General features: G+C 35.1%; 1 protein-coding gene across 1 annotated transcript; it reads left to right on the top strand.

Annotated features, from left to right (window-relative positions):
- The first annotated feature begins 1,812 nt into the window (after nucleotides 1-1,812).
- LOC102807780 (arylsulfatase I-like) lies at nucleotides 1,813-21,415 on the top strand. Its single transcript, XM_006822556.3, has 7 exons — nucleotides 1,813-2,143; nucleotides 14,439-14,622; nucleotides 14,920-15,083; nucleotides 17,395-17,605; nucleotides 19,179-19,431; nucleotides 20,481-20,653; nucleotides 21,098-21,415. Exons 1-7 carry the CDS (start codon nucleotides 1,895-1,897, stop codon nucleotides 21,352-21,354), a joined length of 1,491 nt encoding a protein of 496 aa, XP_006822619.2. The 5' UTR covers nucleotides 1,813-1,894; the 3' UTR covers nucleotides 21,355-21,415.
- Nucleotides 21,416-25,697: the final 4,282 nt, after the last annotated feature.

The raw sequence follows: 25,697 nt of genomic DNA, 5'->3' as shown, positions 1-25,697 counted from the left end.
AATCCGGATTAACTACTTGATGATGCATCTGTGAAAATTTCCCATTAATTCACTGATGTAGAACTGTTAACAAAACACCTGATACAATAAATGTAACATAATTGTCGCAGACGATAACGTACACAAACAATTAACACAATGTTCAAACCTGAACGATAAGTAGACGCTTTTCAAATTCAATATTGCTAAATATAACCAGATTGTGCCACAACAGTCAGATCGTACTAAATCTGGTTAGATCGGGTTTTGCATGTATTTTTTAGTAAAATATTGCAATGGTGTTTATTACAAATCAACTATAAGTACACCAATGCTTCAATAAAAAATAATAATAATAAACATAATGCAACAAGATCAAATATCAAGACATTATTGTAGAAGGGCTAAATTAACGTATGATAACGCGAAACACAATTTCAAAATCATTATCAGAACACGTGCACGTGGCACATAAGTATCTGCACCGAAAATACATTTTGGAAAGTGGTTATGAGCAAAATATATCAAATATGGTAAAATGAAAATAAACAATAACATATTTCGCCTTTGATACAAATGAATGTGCCATGTGGTGTTAAGTAAATCACATTCCTGGAGAAAAAATATTGAAACAAACAAAAAAAACAATAATTGAAAGAAACATTTTCACAAAAAATAGGTTAAATCTATACAAATCCTATTCCCGATAACGGGGTCCCAAATTCACCACGTGTCTCGATTTTCCGCTGTACAAGTCCATATAAGCGTACACACAGTTATTTCTTCCAAAAACTGATGCTTGACATAAAACTATTTTCTGAAGTTTATGTCACGACCATCTCATTCTGCATTGAATTACGCCACATTTGGTGATTGTCTGGTTTGCATATATACCGTAATGTTTATTTACGAGTCCTCAGACTTTTCACTCAATCTGCGGATCGACTATCATGCAAACCTTTCCTCCGGACTGTGACATTTACCGAGAAGTCGACGCTAGGGAAATACGTCGATCTTTCGTTGATATTGTTTTGCACTCACTACAAAAAATAGGACAAATTTATCTCTCTTTACCCGCGCTCTGTAGACTTCGTTTATCGCATTTGCGTGGATAAATCACTCCCGGGCTAACCCTAGTTCATCGACACGATCGGGCGACCCAATCGGGAGCCAACGTCGAGCAGCGGCATCAGTTTCGAAATCTAGAAGCGACCGAGTGAGCTTTAACATACAAAGCAGACCACGATATACTTAAGAATTCCTTAATTTCGATATTGAAATCCGTTGTTATTGGCAACTGACAGTTTTATTTCATGCCGAATTTAGTATTAAATGCTAATTTAACAATCTTCTTTCGTTTTCGAAAACAACATTGTATTCATATCCATGGTACGGGGCCTTGATGTTTCCTGACACTCAGTCATAACATGAATAATGCTTTGTTGAACAATCATTGCAATATATCCAACATACATGGCAATACATGTGTCTTTTTTATAATTTCTGTGAAGGCATAAATAAAGCAGAGAGGATGGTGGACTATACGCATAGTTATATCGCATATAATTAATCTGTAATCTACCCTATTGTAGCACATGATTTATAGTATTTTCGGAACACCTGCAGGATTGTTCATTGTATCCATTGTATCTAATTATAAATATATGTTGGTGTACAGAAAAAGAAAATAGCAAATAATCTTACTCTGTCAAAAATCACAAATCAATATTTGCTATTAATACTTAGTTCGATTCACAATAACACACAATTAATACTCTCAAACAGATGTCTACGTCATTCATTGTAGATTTGCGACAGCTAATCACAGTGCGTGTGATGACACGTGTTGGTGCGTGTATAGCATAGCATGTATTGCCAACTCTGCCAATTTACTCTGTAATACTTGGACGGGGAAATGACGAGCACTATCGTTTGTTTCCTATTGCTTTTCATATCACGCATTGTATTGGGCGTAGCAACACCTCCACATATAGTGCTCATAGTTGTGGACGATCTTGGATGGAATGACGTTGGGTATAACAATCCTGTATTGAATACCCCTACAATTGACAGACTGGCTGGCAACGGAGTGAAACTTCTAAATTACTATGTCGCAAACCACTGTGTACCATCAAGGAATATGTTGATGACTGGGAGACATGCGGTAAGTATTCAAATGAATACCGTTTTTCTTTTCAGCAGAGCCGATTCGAGAACCGGAAAACAGATTAAGATATCAACTGGTGATGTTGTACCTATAAACATATATATCAATACAATATATACAATATGAAAACAAAAATTGTACAATAATTTAGTTTGCTACTTCTTTGTAAACATGTTGAGATACCTTTCGTAAACGACGGTGTTCACAGTGAACACTATTATATGTTGCGTGTTCAAGTAACTGATAACTTGTGTCGTGCGCACGCTCATTCAATGATTGAATTATCAGGGGGAAATTCTTCTTTTCTCAGGGGTTCTCCACACTTGTCAGGGGGGAATCTCGTCTCGTCTCTCTATCGCGTCCCCTCGAGGTACGGAATCAGGAATTCACTTAAGCTTTACAGTCAAATGACACACACAACGAAATACGTTTCAACTCCCGTCTTAGTCGGTCTTTTGAGCATTCTATAAGACACAGCGCCCTGGGGAAAAGTCCCCAAGACTATCGCAAGGCTGACCCAAGACTCTCTTAGACTGCGTCAACACTCGCCCCAAAGCTCTCCAGGACTGGACTTACACTCTCCTGGACTGCGTCTCTCGTGGAGTACTCCCCAAGACCAACTCAAAACTCTCTTTATTCATTTTCAAAACTCTAACCAATTACAAAACAGTAAAAGGACTCTAGGGCGTAACCTTCAATCATAAAGCCAATAACACTAAGTACTGAATACGTCATATCTTTTGATTAATCGTTCACTACATTAATAACTACGAATACCAACTGTCAGAATTCGTAGTCATAATAGCGACGGTTATCTCGTAATTAATTCCAAATCACTGAGCCAAGTTCCGTCCAAAACTTCAAATAGGCCTAAACGATGACAGACATAACACAGCAATTCGCTAATAATCAGCTAATTAAGTCGATTAACAGATACGCAAAAACTAATTCATGACAGAATTATCATATCGGGAGTATGTGGATAGGTGGCATATTCGTTATAGAAGCAACAACTACTTGGACCGAATGATGCATTTTCGATCGGAATTAACCTAAATAAACCCGAAGGTACGATGATATTGTTGCAATAGCCGATTGAACTCAAATGTTCACAGGACCAGATAATTCCATACTGCATAATCTTCTCGCCGACATCCTCCGGAAACATGGCGCATTTTCACATTACATGTGCATTACCTTTTAACAACACTAATATTTTTACATCACATATTTCTGATTCAATTATCCTCTTGCTTGAAACAAGAAGATGAGTGAAATAAATGTATTTAGTGCATATATGCAAATTCGAGGATTAAATTAGAATGGGATTGCAATAGGGTAAATTTATTTCTAACGAGCATGTTCCTCTGGAATTGATGATTGTTTTGTTTGTTCCACTATTTCTGTTTTTCCCAGGAATTCGATGTGCCCGGAGAGATTGCACTCGGTACAACAAGATTGGGCACTTTCATTGATGTCAATGAAGAAATGGTTTGAAGATGTTATTGTTTGTTTCAGTTAATTACTCATCTATTTTGAAGTGTCAATTTTAACAGTTATTGGGCATTGCATCTGCAGTTTCACAAGAATTTTGAATTCCAGTGAACGTACTTATTCTGCTGCACATTCTGTTTTGATTAATATTTTACTCAAACACACCTTATTAATGTTTATATTTAGGATTAAATACGTACTTGATTGTGTGATTTGTTTATCATATGTTGGTATTAATGTACAATAATGCAAAGTGTTTTATCATGAAACACATCATTTGATATACTAGTATTTCCGAAATGATAATGTGTTTTACCATGTTATCAGTGGAAATTCATTTTAAAATATGTCCCTGCTACAAGCATTGCCAATATTCAGATTGTGTTTTGCGGGAAAGCACTTTCCAAAGTGTTTCGATGATAAACACTTTTTTCGATACATACTTCTGGTGGAAACGTTTTTCAAAATGCGTGTCTAGTAAAAATCACTTTTTAAAAGTGTTGTGATAATAAGTACTTTTTATACATGTCCCTGTCTATTTGAAACACTTTACATAATGTGTTAGGTGTAAAAACATCCCTGAAATGTTGCAATATAAACACTGACTTCAAGTGTATTTATCAAACACACTTTTCGTAATTATGCTCACTTTAAGTGGGCACTCTTTTAAACACTTTGAAAGTTTTAACACAACAGTAAAAGTGTTTTATTTTATTAAACAGCGATGTTTTAAAATAAGTCATTCGCGATTTTAAGAAAAAACTTAGTGTGTTTAATTATAAAACACTTTAAAAGTTGGAGAAAACATTTGTCATATTATAAAACATAGTTTACAGTGTAGCAATATCATGTAACAAATTTCAAATTTAAACCAATAAATTATTAAATGTGACTTCGTGTTCAATTCCCTTTGGAAATGTATCACTTTATGTAAACCAATTAGAACACTTGAAGTTGAGTTCGATTACCTCGACAGTGAATACCAGGGACAGTGAAGTTATGATAGTGATATTTTCTTCGTAATAATGCTTGTCAAATTATTGTTTCTGTTCTTTAGCTAGCTGTCACGATGTCTGTAATAGGTTTTAATCATATGATGACTATAATTAGTGCACTAAAACCCTGGAAGCACTTTTATGTTTTTCTCATTATAACACACCGTTAAATGAAAGCAGGCTGTTGAAATTAAAAAGAAAACATGTAATATATTGTTACACCTGTATTTACTATCAATACTGTAGCGATTTTGTGCTTTTGGAAAAGTGTTTGTCGCTTTAGATGAAAATTAAACACAATGTAAACACACAAAATAAACTAAAACAAAATAAAACACTGAGTGTTTTACGGGGACACATGTGTGTCATTAAAGTGTTTATTGGTGGTACATTTATGAATTAATGCAAACAACTTTATGCAAGCATGACTTACGTAATGAAAACAGTGAACTAAATTAAATAAGAGTCTGGAACTCAAACTGGGGATTCGCAAGTAAACATTATGGAATTTATTTAAGGAATAATTGCATGTACAAAATATGGCCTTACCAACATACAACTGAAGACATGAGGCGAATTACCTCGTGGCCTAATTGATCTTGGTGAACAGTGGTGGTGGTTCCAATTACATCTCAATGTAGAGTGTCCCAAGCTGTCGATTATGTACATTAGGAATCTGGTTCATTTGAATAAATATTTGCGGAGAGAGTCGCACACTAGTTGGAGTGTTTCAATTTCGCTTTGTTGTATTAAACGTTCTCCCTACGTGTCGCGAATTTAAAATTTTAAACAACAACACTGTCTTGTTGTCTAAACCAAGAGTTTTGCAGTGACGGACTGGCCTTAATAGTTCAAATTAAAGTTTGCTTGGCAGATACAGCGATCTTGTTGTTAAGTACAATAACACTGTTACCACATTACTATTTGATGGCATTCATGTCATGTTTATGATTATGACTTTAAATAACACCTAACATCGTTTCATATAAACCACGGCGTATATCTATCTTTCTCCTATTCGCTATGAAGTGTAGTGCACTTGTCATTTCTTTTGGTTTGTTCTTGTGAATTGTTTTGTCATATTCCCGCAATAAATGCTGTATGCAAATTTTTGTCGGCTTTTCTAATTCCCAGACTCACCTTGGCAACACACTGAATACGTAACGCTAACATCACCTAATATATACCTTATAGTACGTGTATATTTGTCTTCATGATTTTGCTGTGTACTTGTCAGCAGTTTTGCTCCGTTTTAGTAAATTGTTTAGTTGATTGTTGACAAACGATTGCTTTGTGTTCTTTGACTTTCCCTACTGCCCTGTCTAATAGCGTACGGTTGAGTAAGTTCTCTGAAACCGACCCCTATTTTTACGAATGATTTAAATTCGGCTGAGCCAGTGAAAACCATCAAAGCTATGATCAGTGTGTAATGGACTGTATAAGCAGTGAATGTAATTTACATCAACTACCCTACATGTAAATGAAAGTACTGGATAGGAACTTTTGAGCGACAACAGTTTGTGAGTAGTTTTTACCATGTGTCCATGTGAAGATTGAAAGTGTTTTTGATTTAAAGACGTGAAACAACAAAACACCCTAGAAATAAGACGTATTGTGACGTGTACTTCTTACTTCTGAAATGCTATATCGAATTTTGTAGATACACTGTGACACTAAGCATTCAATATGACATCATTCAAGCTGTGACATTATTTACCGATTACAAAAGACACCAATAACATCATACAGGAAATCAGATCTGTTTTTTAAATACCGGAAAAAGCTAAGCAGAGTTTGATTACAATGATGTGAGTGGAATCGACCATGGATTATGGCGACGTATTCCTGCAAAAATTTAGAATATGCCATTCAATGGTATGTTATGCCATGTGACTCAACAACTTCGTGCCATTCCACAATGCAAGATTCGAGTATTTGTATTGCAATTTTACAATGTGTCATTTGACGCCATCGCATTCTGCGTTCAGCCATTTGGAGCCATCCAATTTGACGCCTTCGCATTTGAAGGAAGCCTGTTCGTTTAATGCGCCCTCTGTCGCCAAATTTATTGAGTGCTCTGGAAAATGGCGACGCAGAAGGGAAATTCGTCATTTGCAGGGCGATCGCATGTAAATCGCGCTAGATGTTATTTGTCAATATCGGTTCATTTTTTCTCAACTATCAACAGGTCAACAGGGCATGATTTGGATTCCGTAAGAACACTTTCGACCAGCATGCCTGAATTAATATGCGTCGTCAACTGTAACATAGTAGCCACTGTCAGTACTAGGGCTGTTTCTAACTAGTTTCTTATTACATTTTATATTATATTTGTCCATGAATAAAACGTCACAAATTAGCCTTGGTTCAAGAAGCAAGTGAATATGTCAGTCACTCCAACGTATTTTAGTTTTGTAATACAATATTATTAACAATATCTATAAATCCCCTGATTAAAAGTTGCGAGAATATTGAAGTTATTATTTTGATATTTCTTTAGTGTTTATTTTTTTCAGTTTTATTGTTTGTTTTATTACATTTGTTTAGTTATGTCTTGTTATTCTCTTCACCTTACTAAATCCTCTGATGTCATTATTAATATTTTCGACACAACATGAAAGTAACATTAATTGCAAAGTAGATGGATTTGAAAAGGCAAAATGAAAAATGTCATGTTAATATTAAATTAGAAGGAAAAATCAATTGTGAAGTGTATACATTTTGCTACTGGAATAGCTAAACTGTTGGTGCTCATTACAATTTTGAATTATTTTTTTATATATTTCTTTTTCTCGATGTTCTATAAAAGATATTATGACAGTCTTATTGTTTGTATTTTGCGTACGGAACAGCTTTAGATAAGGGATTTCCACACACATACGGACATAATACGCGGCTATTATGAATGATACTTCATGCGGAAAGTTCATACTTCCTTGAAAAGACAAGGTGTACTGGCGCCATTGGAATAAAGTGTGTGTATATTGTTTTATTCCAGTGAGACAGAATGGGTATTTGTAGGTGCATAACATAGCCATGTATGATGAAAATATGAAATATGTATCACAAAGAATTATATTTCCGTCAACTCGAGCGTTTTGAGATGTATCCCATGCATCCACTTTGAGAATCCGTATACAAATCCCTATAGATACATGTACATAGACAGATGGCAATGATGATCAGAAAATTCTCATATCAAATGTAACACTTACTATATTAATGTAGGAACAACACCAATTATAGATTCTGGTATTACTTCATTTCTGGACATTGTTCAGCCACAGTCCTCAAATTCAGCCGAATCTCATCTTGACGGTTTCGTGAACTATATTTAAACGGTCGATACATCTGCAGATGTGACGTTGCTGGGAGTATATTACATCACAGTAGTCATCGGCATGCACTGCAATAAAGCTTAAAACAATCTACAATCATTGTAGAAATAAAAATATATCAATAACTCGCTGAAGAAAAAATAATATGTAGTCGTATGACCATTACCCGCCCATAAATCTCAACTCCCGAACTAAGACGAACATCTAAATCATATAGATTACTTTTCGTTATGTAAATAGTAATTTGTTTCCCCTTACTAGTACTTTGTCAATTTCTACTTGACAGTCTGGGCCATGGTCCACACCATAATTACTACCATTGTATTTTGTTCATAAGTTCTGTAATAATGGTCATTCTGGTGTAATAAATAAATAAATAAATAAATAAATAAATAAATAAATAAATAAATAAATAAATAAATAAATAAATAAATAAATAAATAAATAAATAAATAAATAAATAAATAAATAAATAAATAAATAATAAATAATAATAATAATAATCATGCCCTGTTGATTGTTGAGAAGCTCTTCACCATTGTTATGTCGTAAAAACAGAACCACTATTGACAAATAACATCTAGCGCGATTTACATGCGATCGGCCTGCAAGTTTTCCTTCTTCGGCGCCATTTTTCAGAGCACTTAATTTATCGATGGAGGGCGCATTCGACGAATGAGATTCCTCTAAATGCTAAGGCGTCAAATGGGATGGCTCCAAATGGCTGAACGCAGAATGCGATAACGCCAATTAAATGACATGACGCATTGTGAAATTGCAAAACAGATACTTGAATCTCGCATTGTGAAATTGCAAAACAAATACTTGAATCATGCACTGTGAAATTGTGAAACAAATACATGAATCTCGTATTGTGAAATTGCAAAACAGGTACTTAAATCACGCATTGTGAAATTGCAAAACAAATACTTAGAATAGAATAGAATAGAATAGATTTATTCCACCAGAAAAAAGAGACAATTGTACAGGGAACTTTATCTGAATGAATAATAATAATATATATATTATTCCTGGTGGGGACCAGAGAGGTAGTTCTAGCAGAACTAATCTAGTCCCTGGCCCCAAAACCATACTCAACTGTTAAAATATACGTTGTTGTGAATAGTGATACACAAAAAAATTATATTGTTAAGTTAAAAATAAATAAATAAATACATAATTAAGTAAGTAAAGAGACTACAAACTCTCATAATCAATAATAATGAAGAAAACAAAAATAGACAATACTAATACATATACTACAATAATGCAAGTATTTATACATTAGTTAAAAGATATTTTTTTAATGCCGTTTTGAACGAGTTTCGTAAAGTTAATATTTTTAACGAAGTTGGGAGCTCATTCCAATGTTTTACAAGAGAAAATGTCAGACTTTTCTTAGTTGAACTTAAATTAATTTGTGGTGTGGCAAGTTTCTCAGAGGTTACTGATCGTGTATGGTATGGATGTGATATTGATAAGGCGTAATTATCCAGAGAGTGTGCATGGCGGCCATTTTTCAAATCGTATGCAAATAAACATGTATTGTACTTACATAATTTATACACATCAAGAATGCCAAGTTGCAGGAAAAGTGGTGTGGTATTTGCTCGAAAATGAGAGAAAGAAATTAATCTGACAAACTTTTTTTGTAATTTAAAAATTGGATCAATATATGTGCTAAAAGTGTGTCCCCATATTTCTATACAATAAGCAATGTGTGGGAGAATCAACGAGTTGTAAAGTAATATCATAATGGATTTTGGTAAATAATGCCTCAAGTATGAGATTATCCCAATTGTTTTACTGATTTTTTTAACAATGTTATCGATATGGGGTCTCCAACAAAGTGTTGAGTCAAGCGTGACACCTAAATAAACAGCTGACGACACCATTCTTAATGACAAATCATCAATTGATAATACGCCCTCAATAGTTGTTTTTCTTTGAGCTGTCTGAAAAATCATGAAATTTGTTTTGTCAATGTTTATAGTTAATTTATTTGATTTACACCAGGTAGCAACTTTATTTAATTCAATATTAAGTGTGTGAAGGTTTACAGAACGGTCTTTTACGGAATAAAATAGACTGGTGTCATCAGCAAATAGTCTGAATGAAAAAAGGGGGGATGATCGAGAAATGTCATTAATATAAACTAAAAAAAGAAGAGGGCCTAGGATTGACCCTTGTGGTACCCCTGTGGAAATAGTTTCACAGTCAGAATCATTGTTTTTAGTACTGACATATTGTTGCCGACCGTCCAAAAAAGTTTTAAACCAGTTCAAAGTTGACCCTCTAATCCCATATTGTTGTAGTTTAGCTAGCAAAATACTGTGATCAATGGTATCGAAAGCTTTTCTCAAATCTATAAAAGCACCAAGTGTGACAAAACCTTCATCTATTCTTTTTGAGATTTCAGCTGTGAGATCAGCTAAGGCGAGTTTAGTGCTATATTGCTTTCGGAACCCGTACTGATTTTCTGAAAGAATTTTAAATTTGTCCATAAAGGCACACAACTGTTTATTGGCGAATGATTCGAATAGTTTGCTGAAGACAGGTAAAACGGAAATCGGCCTGTAGTTTCCAACTTCATAAGCACACCCTTTCTTGAAAATGGGAGTCACCCGTGCTTTTTTCAGTTTCGACAAGGAACAATTTATAATATAGGCGATTGGTTCGGCAATATATTCAGCAGCCACTTTCACAAGTTTTGGGTGAATACCGTCATAACCAACGGATTTACGAATGTCAAATTTGTCAATTTCATTTAAGACATCGTGTGCACAGACAGGGCGAAAGAAAAATGACTCTGATTGTCTGTTGCCAAGGTAGTCATTAAAATTGGTGTTACAGGTAATCTCCGAAGCAAGCTTTGGGCCAATGTTAACAAAGTAAGAATTGAACAAATGTGCAATATCCTTACTGTTTGTAACAAATTCTTCTGGTTTGGTGGTTGATTTTAATTTTTGAGGGGTTCCAGCTTTGCACATGTTTCCATTCATTATTTCATTAATGGCCTGCCATGTTTTATTATTATTGCCAGCGGAGGTGCAAAATCTGTCACGAAAATACGACTTTTTGGCAGCTTTCAACAGTTTACAGAGAATATTACGGTACTTTTTATACTGATTATGTACTATTGAGCTGACAGAATGTCGTTTTGTTTTAGAAAATAGTTTGTGTTTATTTTTAATAGAGACAAGCAGTCCCTTAGTAATCCAGGGCTTTTTGAGTGATTTGGACGAAAAACGAGTTTTAATCCTTGGGACATGTTTAGCGACAACGTTGTTAAACAGTTTGTAAAAGGCGTCGTAGGCCAAATTTGGATCTGATATTTCATAAATTGGTATCCATGACGTTTTTGCAACATCCGCTTTGAATGATTCAGGATTAAACAAAGAAAAGTCATGTTTGTAACTATTTGTTGGATTTGTGTTAAATATATGACGTAAATGTTTAAAAACAGCAAAAATTGGAAAATGATCACTAAGATCCGCCTCTAGGGTACCGGCTTCAATAAAATAATCAAAAAAAATTCACAAGACAGTGATCTATTGTTGTAGATGTTGATTCGGTTACTCTAGTTGGAGAGTGTATAATTTGTTGAAAATTATTGGCATTGAGAACTGTGTCATAGGCAGCATGCGCATTATTGCTGCTAGCAACATCAATGTTGACATCGCCAAGAAAAATACATTTATTTGAAATTGGCGGATCCAGAGGGCGGGCATGCCCCCCTCCAAACGCATGACGATTCGTATTATCTGGATTACGCATAGCTTCTCTACGATTTACGCTCCGTATATCTTAAGCGTAGCTTGGACCCCTCAAATACATTTTGCTGGATCCGCCACTGACTCAAATCCCGCATCGTAGAATGGCATGTTGTTGCGTCAAATGGCATTACATACGATTAAATGGACCGGGTTTGTGTGTGTCTATATATCATCAAAAAATAGCACTGGAACAACAGATTCATTGCAGATATCACTGTGGAAAATTACTATTAGCTTCAGATATAATTCGGTGATAGTTAGTTAGAAAATACTAATAGAAATTGAAATGTTATGATAAACAGCGTTAATATGTATGTGATTAACATACTGACATTGATTATACCAGTTTTAGCATTCAAATACTTTCTTTTATGCAATATGATTAATTCGGTTTATTGAAATGGCATAGATAAAACTTGACATTGATAAGTTGGCGGGTAGTAAAGTGTAATTTGGTCACAAACACCTGGCATCGGAATAATATTTCCATTGTTATGTTAGGCATCTGCACCTGATAATATGTATTCATATATTTTAAGGTTGTATGTTCACGTGCCTTGTGTTACATAACAAATCATCGTTGTAGGTAGGTTATTTCGTATGACATTCTATATTATGTGCAAACGAATACTTCGAGGTAGACTGGCGCAGTCGGGCGATTAATTTGTTTTTGTAGTTTAAATAAAATTAAAAAAAATCTCGAAATGGAGGTGTCACCCCACCCGACTGGTTTATTCTGCAGGAAATTCATTGCTATTAAATATTCATGAATGCACATATTATAATGGGGTGGGCGCGGAAATAGGTGCATAATGAGGTCAGCATGGTAAAGGTCACACTGCAGACCCAACATGGTGGCACGTTGAAATTCGAGTTTGTCGTAGTCGTCGTTGTGTAAAAAAGTAACTCGTACTAGTCGTAGAATTAAACAAACCGACTGCTAATATCAGCCGTTGTCTTCTCGGTCAGAGGTCAGTAGAAGAGACGTTGTGATTGGCTTAAATGACTGTTAATTAGAACACACATTAATATCGATAGAGGGTCATGCAGAATAAACCAGTCGGGGTGATTTCGCAGTTACAGGGGATTTCCCGCTAACACCTCCATTTCGCAATTTTTATTTATTTTATTTAAACTACAAAAACAAATTAATCGCCCCGACTAAGCCAGTCCAACTTCGAAGGTAATCCTATCCAATCTTTGTTATATCATCTAGACGTTAATCACGTTATTGTGACATGGAGCGGAGTAACACAATTATTAATATTATTATAAATTATAATATAAATAATATTGCCGGAATTTCGTATTGCGAGCATCGATCAATCAGGTTATCACTAGTTAATTGGGAGGTTTGTCAATAATATCCAACAGGGTGTATCACGTGGAATTTCCAAACTGCAGATACAACACAGATTTAATTTGATATCGTGGGTTAAGGATTTTGATACATTTCATGCAGTAGTCGACATTCGACATTCGCCAAGAGCTTTGAACTTGAGGGTGTGAATGTTTCAGTTGTAGGGAGCTGGTAGTTCGTGTTTGTGTGCCTATAGTGTGTCGTATCTCAATCCTACCAATTGTGTATTTATTGTTTGTAAAAAACCACAATACTATTTATATAATAATTAGAAAGGTGGGCAGCTAAAATGCGAGTTGCATGAGGTTATTATTACGAGTATTGACCGACGCGCAGCGGAGGTCGATGCGACAGCGTACTGTCTGATAGCATACTTTGAGGTGTCCTCGTAATAACCTTATTATTATACATCTTTTCCTTCCAAGGATACATCATGGGAATACCGAAATCCAAAAAGTTTAGCACAGAATCAACGAACATCTTTGTGTGGAGTCCGGTCAAACCCTGGTGGCAGCCACGTTTCTTTTTATTTTTGGAGGACGCTTACGCGCGTAATCATTCCATATTTGGAATTCGCATTTTCTTATATGGTAGGATGAAAATACCCCGTAAAATATCGCAAAATCACAGCACGCTGTAACTTATGGCGTTACGGCGACAGATGTATAATAATAGTATGTATTGATGGAAGTTGTCAGCAGTCGTCGCGCCGCGTCCTGTTCGATATGGGACTCATAGCGACGTATACAACGTGTGTAAAATACATTGTTTATTTACATGAAATTCGAACACGCGCTGCGCGACGACCACCGCGCTTTAATTGTTATTATTATTATTGGATGTTTAAGATTAGCATGTATGATGTTCGCGAGTTATATGTGTCGAAATCTGAATCTATTTTTTTTATCTAGAATTTCTAAAATAAGCAGTTTTGATGTTCTATCTAGAAATTTAGAAATGCAACGCAGAGTCGTATTATGCTAGTAGCCTAGTAAACATGACATACTCCATATCCGACGTTCGCTAATTAGAAATGAGTTCTTAAATAACTTATATACAGCTGGTAAAATTATATAAAAAGCTGATGTTCGCTAAGCAACACTCAAAAATAAGTTTGATACTTAGTTTGCGTTACTGCTAAATGATACATTTATTTGAATATAATACTTTGTTTTCTCTGTCTACTTACGTCATGTTAAAGCACCAGCTTATCTCGTTGATCAGAAAGTACCTTTGTGTATATGTGGAAATATCCAAACATTTAAGCACATTTCCAATATATTGCATATACCACCGTATTTAACTCAGTATTCTTGTTTTTATTCCAAGATACACTTGGGTCTGGGATCTGGTGTAATAGGATACCATCCTCGAGGTCTGCCCTTAGATGAGACTACTTTAGGAGAAAAACTGAAAACAGCAGGTTATTCTACACACATAATTGGCAAATGGCATTGTGGATTTTTTTCTGACAGATACCTCCCACATAACAGAGGATTTGACACATTTTTTGGTGAGTATCCGTAAATATAATTCACGGTATCAAGACTGGTATGACTAATGCTATATCTTTATGTTCACATCAACACAATAATAGTACTGATGTATCGTAAAATACAATTCATCAATTGGGCATGAGATAAATATTGAAATTGGATGACCTGAATTGAACATTGTGACATATTTTGTGAATCATTAGTAAATAAATAGCCCAGACCAGTGTTAAACAAATAAATAAGCGACACGTTTAAATGTTCTAACTTAAATTATTTATTTTCTTTTTTATTATAAATGTGTGGGGTTTGTGTAGGTTACCTTGGTCCAGGGATAGACCATTATACATACATTGAACGAAATATGCCAAATCTCAGAAAAAATGATGTTTGTGTAGTAAGCCAATATGGTGGTAATTTTTCTACATTTGTGTATGCAACGGAAGGAGTGGACATTATCAATGCGCATGATCAGAGTAAAGTAAGTAATACAATCTTTTGGGTCGTTGATGCCGTCTACGATGCTAGTAAATCATTAACATGTATACATACGTCATACACACAGTACCGGATGTTGTATCTTGAGAAATACATAACTATGTTTTCTTTGATTAATTTAAATGCTGCGTTTGGCAATACTCCAAGTCGTGGAATGTGTAATTTTTACATTTCATTCAATTAATCAGAATTTAGGCCAATGGCTGATCGTGATGAAATATTATAACCATCGTATCTAGGAAATCGTGGTCAATAGCTGACTAGAATAAGATATTAATAAGAACAATAGTTATTATAGTCTGTGACGGGGCGCATTTAATATTATACGCTACGTATGCATACTGGCATCGCAATATGTTACACATAAGTTGTGAAGTGATCAGTAATTCTAACTTATTACTTGAACCACAGATAGATTCTTTTTGAATATTGATTTAGATACAATTTGAAAATAGTGTACATTATAAGTGCGTTTCATACAATTTCTATTTATATAGCACAAAAATAAATATTCACATACACAGTCACTTGTTCTAAAAGTTGGGTAAATAGTGACACATCACGATCCAGCTTACCTGTGATCTATGAGAAAGGATTCCCAAAAACATGCACGTTTATTGTTTTACTTAAGACATTAAAGAGGGACATCTAGAGCGTTTGTGCGATGTGCATAACAATTGATTACTAATATTTCTTTAAGTTATTTATATTACATCGCAAAGATGCATGAAAAAGAATTTCCCAAATTGAATATCACTTAGACATAAATAGTTGCCGAAATTATTAATTAAATGTTATATATTATAATTATAGTCACCCTCGCTGCATGAGTGGGTGGCCACATTTATTTAAAACTGCTAAAGTTGATTAGCAAAAATTGTAGATGCATGATCACAAAACTTGTGTTTCAACATATTTCAAAATCCTCCAAATTAATACAACATTATCATCGTGATCAGAAAATCAAACAGCTTACATGAGGTCTCGGTTGATGAACTTAAGTTAAAAGTAACTTTTCAGAAAGAAATATGCCTTAAATGCCTTACCATATAAAATATTTTCATCAAGTTAAAACGATTTTTTTAAAGTGAATTAAACATATGAATATGTTTAAATAATTTCAATTGGGTCGCGGCGAACATTAAAATTGTCATTAATGACATTGTTTGTATGTTTGAGTAGCATATTATTAAGGTTACAAATGAAGCTTGTATGTTACTTATGTCTTTTTTTCTTCAATGGATTTTTTGGTCATAAAAATCTCAATAGCAATCAATCAGACATTTAAATTACTTATTTCTTGGTCAACTTATTGGTCTTAAATTGAAGGCGTGCAGTGAACAAATTTGAACAGTTCCCTCCACTACTTTGTTGGTCAACTTGGACTGAAGTAAAATCGATAGTGAACATCTTGAACCCCTTCTGAGGGTCTAGGCATTCTGTGTTTTGTTGTAGCATAACTGGTATATGGCTATTATTTCACAAATAAAAACTCTTCTCGTCATATTGAACATTCTGAAAAAGGAGGGAAATCACCAAAACATGCTTGAAAATCACTTTTTTAGACCCAACACATTTATTTGAAATATTTTTATTGGTAAATTTTGTATTAAATTTGGTATTTAGCTATGTATAAAGTTGATGTTTACAACTCTCTTAATAATTGGTCACGTGGTTTGGTTGTGATTTTGTATTTCAGCTTATTAGGGGAAGTAGTATTGTACACACGGTTAGCTGATTGATTTAAACTCGCTATGTTGCATCCATATACTGTTTCAGACATCAGAAAAAATATTCGGACCAGTCACGTGATTTTTGCCGCCATATTACTTTAGCTTAAACATAGCAAAGATTTTGAGTATTTGTTTTTGAAATTAGGTATGTGGTATTATAGCCTAAGCCCCTTTTGCGTAAAAAACACGTTTCAGGCATCATGATTTTGTCCGATAAATTATATATAGCTATTTTACCCCCCCCCCCCCTTCCCCCCAAAATACGTCATATGATTTGTTTGGTTTTCCACCTTGCTTTGTATTAACGCATATGCTTTAACCTTTCATTTGGTCTGCAATGTTGATATTTTTCGCTGTTTTTTGTTTGTTTATATTATCTATTATGATAATAAACAGTAGGTAGATTAGTAACAGTATATCTACAATAATTTGGATTACATTTACAAATCATCTTGAAAATGTTAACAACTTGATTGTAACCAATAAGACTACAAAACAAACGACTGACAATTAAACTATACACTTTTAGAACTGACGTATGTAATGATTTTGTTGCCACAGCCACTGTTTCTGTACCTGTCCTTTGCCTTAGTGCACGCGCCTCTGCAGGCCCCAGAGTCATACGTGAAGCAATACGAGACAACCATACTGAACGAGGATAGAAGAATATTTGCCGGGATGACGTCATGTGTGGACGAAGCTATAGCGAATATCACCCATGCACTAGAGAGGAATGATATGTTGAAAAACAGTGTGATTGTTTTTACTTCTGGTAATACTTGTTAGATGTACCTAATATTATTAACTTATCTTTGTTGATGGGGTGAATATAATTTTAAATCACACACGCTATTAAAGCCATTCACGTGTTATAAGAATAATGCGGTTTTTATAAGAATAATACGCATTGAGCTTGTCTGACATTACCCAACGCGGCTTGTCACGACATGAATAAATATGTGATTTTCCGTTCAACTGAGAGATCTCGCGAGATGCATGAAAGACGCGCGTCGAACGTCTGTCGAAAAAATTGAACGATTTGATTTTCAACTCGAATTTCTTTATTTCGTAGCTCACATCGACAGGCCAGTCTTCGACAGGGGAATATTGCTTTCAAATACCCTCACTTAATCGAAATTGTATATCATCAAATGTATACAGAACATTATTAAGCATGGAAATTCCCCCAAAATATTTTCGCGTTTGTCGAATCTCACGCGATGTTTGACACCACTACGACGCTATGACCTTTGTTTGTCCTGTTTTTACGTTCGATTTCACGCATAACGCGTGATTCTCGCAATGTACGGAAAATGGTCTATTATAAATTGTCTTTAACCTGTAAGAAAACACCTCGAACCATAACAGTAAATCAAATCTCATCATTACGTGTTCTAATGTTTCCGACATTACTAATATAACAGTTCAGTTGCCTATATGTCGTTCTTATTGGTCTTATTTGTATTTATAATTATACAAGCCGTCGATATTGTACACAACGGTCTTTGTGTTTAGAAGGTTCCAAACGTGACTAAAATATAGATTTACGACAATAGTCATGAAATAACTACTAGTAGTTTGTCATATATGCCTTTGCAATTTGAAAGCTATGATTTTGTAGCGATTTTGGTTTTAGTCTTTGGCGCGACCTACATAAATTATCGCCCTTGACCTCTTTAGTATCTTCCAATCACCAAAGGAATTATCTAGTTAAAGCATGGTAACATTTCAGTTCGTACTGATTATAATTAATTAACAGTCAAAGTTGCCATCTTTATTAATTTGTTTATACGAGACCCATGCGCACGTGCATGCGCAATGGATCTTGCCACTGTACAACACTGATGTGTTTTACTTTCTTATCTATGTCCGTGCGTTTTGCAGTATACCCACAGAAAGTATTATATTTAAAAAAAATACTACATATTGTTATCTAACCCCTCCTGTATAATGGTTTGTTCTCCGCGCCAATGACTAATAAACTAATAAAAACAATAAGTAAACTTATATAAGACTACTGTACACGGGGCATTGAAAATGTACACTAGTGTTCACTGACTAAACGTAGTTATTTGTGATATTTTTGATAAGCGGTGTATTCCGTTCTGTAATTAGGGAGCGAAGGTCAACTCGTTTCACATGCACACGCGATTTGCATAAGCTGGGGAATATATTGTTTGTTATTTCATTAAATGTGTCCAACCCTCTTCCATCCAGCTTGGCGTACTAGATTAAGAGAAATGAAAAACAGTTTCAGTGACTTCATCCTCTTCGGATAACTAAACTGTACGTCAACCTTTGTAAACAAGAACATTTGCATAATAACCTCATTTACATATCCACAGACAATGGTGGGGCAATAGCAAATTCTGCAGGTAACAATTGGCCTCTGAGAGGAGGAAAGGGTTCGAACTGGGAAGGCGGTGTGAGAGCAGTTGCATTTGTTTATAGTGATTTGTTGCCCCAGGAATCACGTGGTACTGAAAACACTGGGTTGATGCACATCACTGACTGGTTTCCGACATTAGTAAAATTGGCGGGTGGCAATCCATATGGAAAGAAGAAGCTATACGGTGTTGATCAGTGGAATATGATCTTGTAAGTGCGATTAAGAAATATCAATTAACTTAAAGGGTGGTCGTCGGTGCGCCGCGCCTTGTTCGATATGGAATATATAGCGACGTATACAATGCGTGAATAGAACATAGCTTAAACAAAATATGAAATTAAAGTTATGGGATATTTGCACGCAAGCTTTAAAATTCATGAAAATGGTTTGTGTACAAATTATGATGTGGTTCGTCACCCGGGGAAATAAGTGACGCTGTCTAGGTTGAATTTGGGGTATGTTGCTTGGCTTTGATGGTGCCTTCTGGTTATCGCATAGATGATGTTTAACTGCTCACGACCACACTATTTACACAAGTCACTGCATGTCATTTCCATCATTTATAATATAACACACACCCAGAGTTGCACGTTCCAGGGCCTAATTGTACATCAACGTGATATGATGAACCGTACTGAACCAAACTGTCGTCCACGCAGTCTACGACCAAACTCTCCCGTCGCCAATCTCCCGGTCCCGCTCTGACCGTCTACCCTAACTGTTTCCAACTGAACCACCTCGTAAAGTTGTATTGTGGGATGTATCGTGTTACCTTGAGATCGCTACGCTCTCGTACGGGAATGAAGTGCGCCCACCGCGACCGACCCATGTGATTGCTCATATAGGAAATATATTCATATACTTTTAAGTGTATCTGAAACTGGTGACACCTCTTAAGAGGAAGGTGTTGTTTCTCCCCTCGCTACATTTTGAGAAGTTTGTAATCCTTGCTTAGATTGGTTGACTTTTACGCGAGATTTGCCAGAGCTTTTATGGATGGTAGCTGCGACATGTTATACGTCATCACTAAATTCAGTGTATTACTAAGATTACTATTCATTGCATAGAAAATGACGCAAGTATTCGTGCAAACTTCGAAATAAATCAGATATTTCCAATTTTTTAACAAGAATAGTTTGCGAAATATCAAAATATTTGTTCCAGACTATTTCGTTTGACTGAAAATTTAATATGTGTCTAAATCAGCTTCATTAGTAGAAATAATGCATATTGACTTGTTCATTTGCATGTCTTACAGAGGATTGGATAAATCCCACCGAGGCGATGTGTTGATTACACTGGAGTCAACAACGCACGCTAATATTCATTATAAAACTGGCTTGTTCGTAAATAATGCCTTTGATATAACAACAACAGCGGCTATTAAAATGGGAAAGTGGAAACTACTGACTGGAAGCCCTGGCTTTACATGTAAGCATTTCATAACAAATCATTGGTTGTGATACACAAATTATTTGACAGCTTTCATTTGTGAGTAAAAAAAATATATACGCAATATCCTGAATATTAATGTGTGTGAAAAAGGGACACTTTGCTCATTGCATTTCAGGAAAAGTTCGACAGAGTAAACATTTAGATTCAATAAGTTTGAGAATGTACTAGTTGCTTATTGTGTTTGTATTATAGCGGATTATTATACCCTTAACATGTTTCGCAAGCACTTTGCTGCAAAACAAAGTATACTCCGTTTCTGTAGAGACCCAAAAGATGATACATAGAATTTCAAACACGTCAGTTGAAGTCTTGAGCGCGTATTATGGGTGTAAACAATGTGAAGCTCTAGTGGCAATCACTGTTAAATATATAAATGAAAGCTGATGACTGGTATTTATAAAAAAAAACGTTTTATTTCAGATGACAATTATTGGTTTAATTCCGACCAACAAGCTATTGAAGATCCTGACTATGACGTAAGACGTCTTGTTCGTCTGTACAACTTAGATGAAGATCCTAATGAAACAACTGAAATATCAGATCAACATCACGATATTGTAATTAAAATGCTCGCAAAGCTTCACAAATACACACGTGAAATAGTTCCCGAACAATCAAAAACAGAACCTCGGATCGATTTCGATAAAATGGGACAATGCTTGGGACCATGGGTGTAGTGAATGTGCAGTACACATTAAAGAATAACAATAAATAGAAAATGATATGAAAAGCTAATAACGACGTTTCATTCAATCTTGTGGTATTCCGTTTAACGGGCTTCGAGAATACATAATATGTGTGAACTAGAACTTTGAAAAATATATGTGTGTCTGTCAAAAATATACATGTCAATATTTTCCAGGTTCTTTGAGAGTATATAAAAGAAAAGTTCAAAAATAAATTTTCAGTAAAAAAAAACGTTATTAATTAACATTTAACTTATGAAATGTAGGACAACAATTATGCTATCCACTTTACATCTTAAGAAAATACACACCTGCTTCCTAACTAAATCAAGCGATGCACTACGACACGATGTACACATGCAATTTACGTAGTAATTATGTCAGATGTAGTACGAGGCAATGCACACATGCAATCTTCTTAGTAATAATGTCAGATGTAGTACTAGGCAATGTACACATGCAATTTATTTAGCAATTATGTCAGATGCAGTACGAGACAATGTACACATGTAATCTTCTTAGCAATTATGTCAGATGTAGTACGAGGCAATGTACACATGTAATTTACTTAGTAATTATATCAGATGTAGTACGAGGCAATGTACACAAGCAATTTACACGGTAATTATGTCGCATGCACTACGAGACAATGTACACATGCAATTTACACGGTAATTATGTCAGATGTAGTACGAGGAAACGTACACATGCAATTTACACGGTAATTATGTCAGATGTAGTACGAGGCAATTTGCACGGTAATTATGTCAGATGTAGTACGAGGCAATGTACACATGCAATTTATACGGTAATTATGTCAGATGTAGTACGAGGCAACGTACACATGCAATTTACTTAGCAATTATGTCAGATGTAGTATGAGGCAATGTACACATGCAATTTACACGGTAATTATGTCAGATGTAGTACGAGGAAATGTACACATGCAATTTACACGGTAATTATGTCAGATGTAGTACGAGGCAATGTACACATGCAATTTACTTAGCAATTATGTCAGAAGTAGTACGAGGCAATGTACACATGCAATTTACACGGTAATTATGTCAGATGTAGTATGAGGCAATGTACACATGCAATTTACTTAGTAATTATGTCAGTTGTAGTACGAGGCAATACATACATGCAATTTACATGGTAATTATGTCAGATGTAGTACGAGGCATTGTTCAATGCAATCTTCTTAGTAATTATGTGAGATGTAGTACGAGGCAATGTACACATGCATTCTTCTTAGTAATTATGTCAGATGTAGTACGAGGCAATGTACACGTGCATTCTTCTTAGTAATTTTGTCAGATGTAGTACGAGGCAATGTACACATGCAATCCTCTTAGTAATTATGTCAGATGCAGTACGAGGCAATGTACACATGCAATTTACTTAGTAATTATGTCAGATGTAGTACGAGGCAATGTACACATGTAATTTACTTAGTAATTATGTCAGCTGTAGTACGAGGCAATGAACACTTGCAATTTACTTAGTAATTATGTCAGATGTAGTACGAGGCAATGTACACATGCAATTTACTGTTTAATTATGTCAGATGTAGTACGAGGCAATGTACACATGCAATTTACTTAGTAATTATGTCAGATGTGGTACGAGGCAATGTACACATGCAATTTACACGGTAATTATAACAGATGTAGTACGAGGAAATGTACACATGCAATTTACACGGTAATTATGTCAGATGTAGTAGGAGGCAATGTACACATGCAATTTCCAAGTTAATTATGTCAGATGTAGTACGAGGCAATGTACACATGCAATTTACTTAATAATTATGTCAGTTGTACTACAAGGCAATACATTCATGCAATTTGCACGGTAATTATGTCAGATGTAGTACGAGGCATTGTTCAATGCAATCTTCTTAGTAATTATGTCAGATGTAGTACGAGGCAATGTACACATGCAATCTTCTTAGTAATTATGTCAGATGTAGTACAAGGCAATGTACACATGGAATCTTCTTAGTAATTATGTCAGATGCAGTACGAGGCAATGTACATGTGCAATCTTCTTAGTATTAAGGTCGGATGCAGTACGAGGCAATGTACACATGCAATTTACTTAGTAATTATGTCAGATGTAGTACGAGGCAATGTACACATGTAATTTACTTAGTAATTATGTCAGCTGTAGTACGAGGCAATGTACACATGCAATCTTCTTAGTATTATTGTCAGATGCAGTACGAGGCAATGTACACATGTAATTTACTTAGTAATTATGTCAGATGTAGTACGAGGCAATGTACACATGCAATTTACGTAGTAATTATGTCAGATGTAGTACGAGGAAATGTACACATGTAATTTACTTAGTAATTATGTCAGCTGTAGTACGAGGCAATGTACACATGCAATCTTCTTAGTATTAATGTCAGATGCAGTAAGAGGCAATGTACACATATAATTGACTTAGTAATTATGTCAGCTGTAGTACGAGACAATGTACACATGCAATTTACTTAGTAATTATGTCAGATGTAGTACGAGGCAAAGTACACATGCAATTTACTTAGTAATTATGTCAGCTGTAGTACGAGGCAATATACACATGCAATTTACTTAGTAATTATGTCAGATGTAGTACGAGGCAATGTACACATGCAATTTACTTAGTAATTATGTCAGATGTAGTACGAGGCATTGTACACATGCAATTTACTTAGTAATTATGTAAGCTGTAGTACGAGGCAATGTACACATGCAATTTACACGGTAATTATGTCGCATGCACTACGAGACAATGTACACATGCAATTTACACGGTAATTATGTCAGATGTAGTACGAGGAAACGTACACATGCACTTTACACGGTAATTATGTCAGATGTAGTACGAGGCAATTTGCACGGTGATTATGTCAGATGTAGTACGAGGCAATGTACACATGCAATTTATACGGTAATTATGTCAGATGTAGTACGAGGAAATGTACACATGCAATTTACACAGTAATTATGTCAGATGTAGTACGAGGCAATATACACATGCAATTTACTTAGTAATTATGTCAGATGCACTACGAGACAATGTACACATGCAATTTACACGGTAATTATGTCAGATGTAGTAGGAGGCAATGTACACATGAATTTACACGGTAATTATGTCAGATGTAGTACGAGGCAATGTACACATGCAATTTACACGGTAATTATGTCAGATGTAGTACGAGGCAATTTGCACGGTAATTATGTCAGATGTAGTACGAGGCAATGTACACATGCAATTTACACGGTAATTATGTCAGATGTAGTACGAGGCAATGTACACATGCAATTTACTTAGTAATTATGTAAGCTGTAGTACGAGGCAATGTACACATGCAATTTACACGGTAATTATGTCGCATGCACTACGAGACAATGTACACATGCAATTTACACGGTAATTATGTCAGATGTAGTACGAGGAAATGTACACATGCAATTTACAAGGTAATTATGTCAGATGTAGTACGAGGCAATTTGCACGGTAATTATGTCAGATGTAGTACGAGGCAATGTACACATGCAATTTACTTAGTAATTATGTCAGCAGTAGTACGAGGCAATGTACACATGTAATTTACTTAGTAATTATGTCAGCTGTAGTACGAGGCAATGTACACATGCAATTTACACGGTAATTATGTCGCATGCACTACTAGACAATGTACACATGCAATTTACACGGTAATTATGTCAGATGTAGTACGAGGAAATGTACACATGCAATTTACACGGTAATTATGTCAGATGTAGTACGAGGCAATTTGCACGGTAATTATGTCAGATGTAGTACGAAGCAATGTACACATGCAATTTACTTAGTAATTATGTCAGCTGTAGTACGAGGCAATGTACACATTCAATTTACACGGTAATTATGTCAGATGCACTACGAGACAATGTACACATTCAATTTACACGGTAATTATGTCAGATGTAGTACGAGGCAATTTACACATGCAACTTACACGGTAATTATGTCAGATGTAGTACTAGGCAATGTACACATGCAATTTACTTAGTAATTACGTCAGCTGTAGTATGAGGCAATGTACACATGCAATTTACACGGGAATTATGTCAGATTCACTACGAGACAATGTACACATGCAATTTACACGGTAATTATGTCAGATGTAGTAGGAGGCAATGTACACATGCAATGTACACGTTAATTATGTCAGATGTAGTATGAGGCAATGTACACATGCAATTTACTTAGTAATTATGTCAGTTGTACTACGAGGCAATACGTACATGCAATTTACACGATAATTATGTCAGATGTAGTACGAGGCATTG

Source organism: Saccoglossus kowalevskii, chromosome 5 (genome assembly GCF_978046115.1).
Source record: "Saccoglossus kowalevskii chromosome 5, keSacKowa6.1, whole genome shotgun sequence".
In the NCBI taxonomy this organism is placed as follows: Eukaryota; Metazoa; Hemichordata; class Enteropneusta; family Harrimaniidae; genus Saccoglossus; species Saccoglossus kowalevskii.
This window is presented reverse-complemented; position numbering and strand designations above follow the sequence as displayed.